The 4,543-nt window shown below is 45.2% G+C and overlaps 1 protein-coding gene across 6 annotated transcripts in view; it reads left to right on the top strand.

The window, feature by feature from the left end:
• The window catches only part of LOC102676797 (transcription factor collier), a 124,871-nt gene that overhangs the window by 56,177 nt on the left and 64,151 nt on the right, over window positions 1–4,543 (top strand). For 4 of the 6 annotated variants that reach the window (XR_004151543.1, XR_004151544.1, XM_031514047.1 and 1 more), the window contains exon 1: window positions 7–180. The exons of the other annotated variants lie outside the window; for them this stretch is intronic. Coding sequence is in view for 2 of the 4 variants with exons in the window: in XM_031514047.1 (XP_031369907.1) it covers window positions 110–180 (71 nt within the window). In the remaining 2 variants the exon portion in view is untranslated. Of the gene's footprint in view, window positions 1–6; window positions 181–4,543 lie in introns of those variants that run through there. 6 annotated transcript variants of the gene reach the window in all.

Consider the following 4,543-nt stretch of genomic DNA (forward strand, 5'->3'; position numbering starts at 1 on the left):
CGAACTCGAGGGCCACTGGGGACGTAAGCTGTACGGGGCGAGTGTAGCTCCACCACCGCCTCCGCCTCATCACCACCCGCGGGCGCCTCTCGTTTTCGCGCCTCAGGACATGAGGCAGATACTCAAGGAGGAACCGGTGCCACGTGCTTGGCCACAGCCCGCGCTCGCCGACAACGGAACGTGAGTATTACCCCTCCTTTCTTTTTTCTTTTTTTCTTTTTTGTTTTCTTTGCTTCTTCTTCCTCCCCTCCCTCGTTTCGCCTACATTTTATCTTCGTATCTCGAGGTAAAAGTGAATCGATCCTGTCGCTAATAACGGAAATTCTCTACTACGCGACAAATTGTAACGTGGGACAAGAGTTTGTTTTGTTTGTTTTCTGTTTCACAAGCACGAGTAATGTACCGTGATATCGCTAAGGATAGATTGAACAATGTTTCGAAGAGAACGTGCGCGTCGTATGTTAAATATTTCGAATCGTTCGCAACGCTGTTAATTTTCTTGGAAATTTGCGTAAAAATTCGGAGAAAAGTATGTATTCGCCATCGCAATGTCGCGATCCGTCGGATAGAGAGTATCGTTTACATTGCGCGGAACGACGAGAGAAAAATATTTACACGAATATTTACGAGGAAAGATAAATTTGACGAACGAATAATAATTTTAAAATGTCCAATTTAGATAGATAGATTTTTCTTATCGTTATTATTAAAGTATGAAACGAAATTTTCAATCCGGGCCAGGAAAATATCGAGAAGAAAAAAGATCGAGCATCCGTCTGAGATAAGAGAATGGAAAAACTCTTTCTTCCCCTCTTTATTTTTCTCTCTTTAAATTCGAAGACACGTCCGAATTATGACGCGTCATCGGGGAGCGACAATGTCTCGTGGTATTTCGTGCCACGCGAACAAATATCCAGTTTATCTTTGGAAACCGAGCGTTTCAAAGCGGTTCACACGTAGCTGCATTTGGCGAACGATAAACCGTGCTTTATTGCAGCCTCGCTTAAGGGATTTGTACGACGTGCAAACGACGAAGGTACAGATACGCGGACTCGAGGAGGTAAACCGAGCGGGTTGGGGGCTCGCTAATCCAATAGCGGTTCTCTTAACTAACCCCTTCCAAGTGGCGTGACACGGGAGTGGGCGACCGGAATCGAGTTAATGTAATTGAGAATTTTAGCGCCTTTTGCTCTCCTCCCCTTCTTTCGCTCGATCGTTTTTCCTCCGGGCTATTCCGCCCTTTCCGCGTCTCAAGGAAAAACCGAAAAATTATCGCGGCTTAACCACGAATTTTATAGCTCCATTTTTTTTTTTTTTTTTCCGTTTTCTTCGATATTTCATCGAATCGATCGAGCCATCTTCGATTGAAAAAAAATAACAGAGACAATTTGTTTCACCGCACGGGTATCGATTCGCAAAGAGAGAGAGAGAGAGAGAAAGAGAGAAAAATAACGAAACAATACGACTGAATTAGATATATTCGTTAAGTGAGGAGTAATCGAATCGAAAATACGGACAATGACTTTGTTGTTTTTAACGTTAATTCGATGCCATCATCCTGCTCGTTGCATCGATGCGCGTAAAATTTCGCGTTAATACAATTTTATACGCGAAACGAACTCGTTGTAAATTAATAAATATCGGTAATACGCGTAACGCGATCGCGTATTTTATTATGAAAAGCGTTTGAAATTTCATTTTACGTTCGATATCTATCCTCGATTACGGCGAATCGGTTAAAAATTGAATAATGGCGAGTGACGCTCTTTCGAATCGGTGCTCGATCGAAACAACAACGGCGCAAGACAAATCGGTTTCCGTTCAAATTTACCGTGGAAAGTTTCATTTCCTTGGCGAAGAGAGAACGGTGTGGCGGTGTACGTCGACTCGAAAAGAGGGGGGGTTGCGAGCGGGGTTGGCGAAACTGTTTTAAAACTCCCAGCGAACGGACATAAACTCTCGCGCTTTTTAAAAACCCCTAAAAAAGTTAGCCACCTAATGAAGCAGTAAACCATCCGTGGTTCCGAGCGAGGGACGAGTTGCGTGGAAAAACAATGACTTTCCCTGCGACTCTAGGGTCGAAAGTAAAAGGAATATACGGACGAAGGGAAAGTTGTAAAGCGATTGTTGCTTTCGCAAATCGGTGAATACGTTTTACGTTTTACCTAAATGTAATCGCGAAACTTTACTCGTATATCTGCAAAGTTACGGAAAATTTTCGTTTTCGCGGAATTAATTCGGAAAGAAAAGTTGTAAAGAGGCGTGTTCGTTCGTGCATGTAATAAAAGCATACATATATACATGTAACAAAAGAGCAGAGCGTGGGTGAACGAATTAATAAATTTTTGTCGGACGAGGCAGTGAAATACGGCATTAAATTGAACAGCATCCGCGGGAACGCGGACTAGTTGCGAATTACATTCGGATATATTACAAATTGCTCATTATCTCCACGCGCATTATGAATCACGTTGGGTGCAAGCGTAAATAGACTGCGCTTCGGCCAACTCGTAATAACTAACGCCCGCTGGTATACATTAACTGCGGATTTATTGTAATTCTCCGCGATTGCTTTATCCACGAATTCGTAACCGTATCCGTGGATTCGTATTATCCGCATATTTCGCCCGTAATGCATTGTGCGCAAATAGCATAGGTTGCGGCTCGCGTGTAAAGTACAGAATATAGCCCGGACGATCATTCGACGATCTGCGCTCGCAAATTGCCAACGCGTCAATATTTACTCCGCGATCGATCGGGCAAAAATTGTTCTACGCAAATCGAGAAAAAGATGCGCCATCTTCTCGTTTCAACGTCCTTCCATGTTTCTTTTTCGAATCTTTTCTTTCTCTTTTTCTTTTTTCTTCTCGATATTTTCGATAAGTTTCCTCCTTACTTACCTCAATGATATTTAAAAAAACAAATTGATCGAACGTGTTAATTCGTTTCATACGAATTATGAATATAGAGAGAGGGAACTCCTAAATTGGGGATCTCGTCCGATGGATCGTGACCGAATTCCTCCTCCTCGTTTTTAACTCGAATCTTTGACTTAGCGTGGGTCCCGCTTCGTTTCGCTTCGATTTCGCGCGCGTATCTCTCTCTCTCTCTCTCTCTCCCGACGAACCGTTTTCCTTAAATCGACATTTTCCTAAGAACGCAGAAAGCGTTGGTAACGTCCCTGCCACCACACCAATGGGCGCAACGATGCAGGGAAAAACTGGTATCGCGCGAAAAGAACACCTATCGCGTCCTACATCTTCATTTGCGTATTTGGCGCGCGGCGAGTATCGGGTTATCTTTGTCGGCCGATCGAACGAATCGCAGAATCGTTACTCGAGCTCGAAAGAAAAGTTACGCGGACAGGGAGTTGCGTTCGGTCGTGCCTCGAGGCCGAGTGCGAATGCAGCGGCACGTTGCGCCCCACCGATCAACGTTATCTGCTATCCGAAAGCGGGCGCGTGGCAAATTGTTCTACGTACCTACCTACCTACCTGCCTGCGAATCCCGGCTGCGGCAATCCCACCTGTAATTATCACCTCCGCGTCGCTCGCTACGGCCTCTCCAACGTTGGTCCACCAGTTACCCGCCACCTTCTTTCTAAGGAAGGACACGCGTGTGCACAAAAATACGTTGGTAGAGGGGAGAACGGGGGAATACGGATTACTTGGTAAGGAAAGCTGTTTAAAAGCAAAGCATGCGTTGTCGGCTTTATTACATTTCTTTTTCCCTTTTCTTTCCCTTTTAAATAAACGATTCGAAGCTGTTTACAAGCTTCTCTCTATTAAACCGATATTTTTAAACGTTTGGTCTTCGTTCGTCAAGGCGGGTGAATTGCTGGCATGATCCCTATTCGGCGCACGAGTGACGCGAAAAATAACCGTTTATAATAAAGGGATATCGACGTAAAGGGATTGTAATCCTTCGTTTTCTTATTTTCTTTGTTTGTGTGTAGATCAATTATATGTTACTTGATCGTTTTGGATATCGTCGACGTTTACGAAGAGAGTAATTGATCGTAGGAAAAATAGCGAAGGGGAGGAGGGGAAATTTTAGACGAATTATCGACAGCGTCGATGCGTAATAAAAGATAAGGGGCGGGGCACAGACATCACTATTATTGTTATTGGAACGTGGACGATCTTGAAACCGCGAAACCGTGGGCCGCCGCAATCCGCAATAGTTTGGAAAAAGGTGCGCGACAGTGTTGCACCGCAGGTGATAATGTAAAGGCTTGGTAGGACGTGGCTACACGTTATATAGGAATTGGTGCATGGCAAACGGGGCAAAATAATCGGACGTCGAGAGTTATGGGGCGCGAACCGGCGGCCGGTTAATCAGCCACCGATAATTATCGACACGGGCAGTACATCACTACCCTCCCAACCTCTCCACCACCCCACTGGCCTCCTTCCCTCCACCAGACCCTCTCTTCTCTCTCTGCATCCGATTCACCACCCTCTTCGCCCTCGAAACACCCGGATCCCGAACCCCTTCTAACCCTCTCCTCCTCCACCTCCACCTCCACCTCCTCCTCCTCCTC

Source organism: Apis dorsata, unplaced genomic scaffold, assembly GCF_000469605.1.
Source record: "Apis dorsata unplaced genomic scaffold, Apis dorsata 1.3 scaffold_867, whole genome shotgun sequence".
Classification (NCBI taxonomy): Eukaryota; Metazoa; Arthropoda; class Insecta; order Hymenoptera; family Apidae; genus Apis; species Apis dorsata.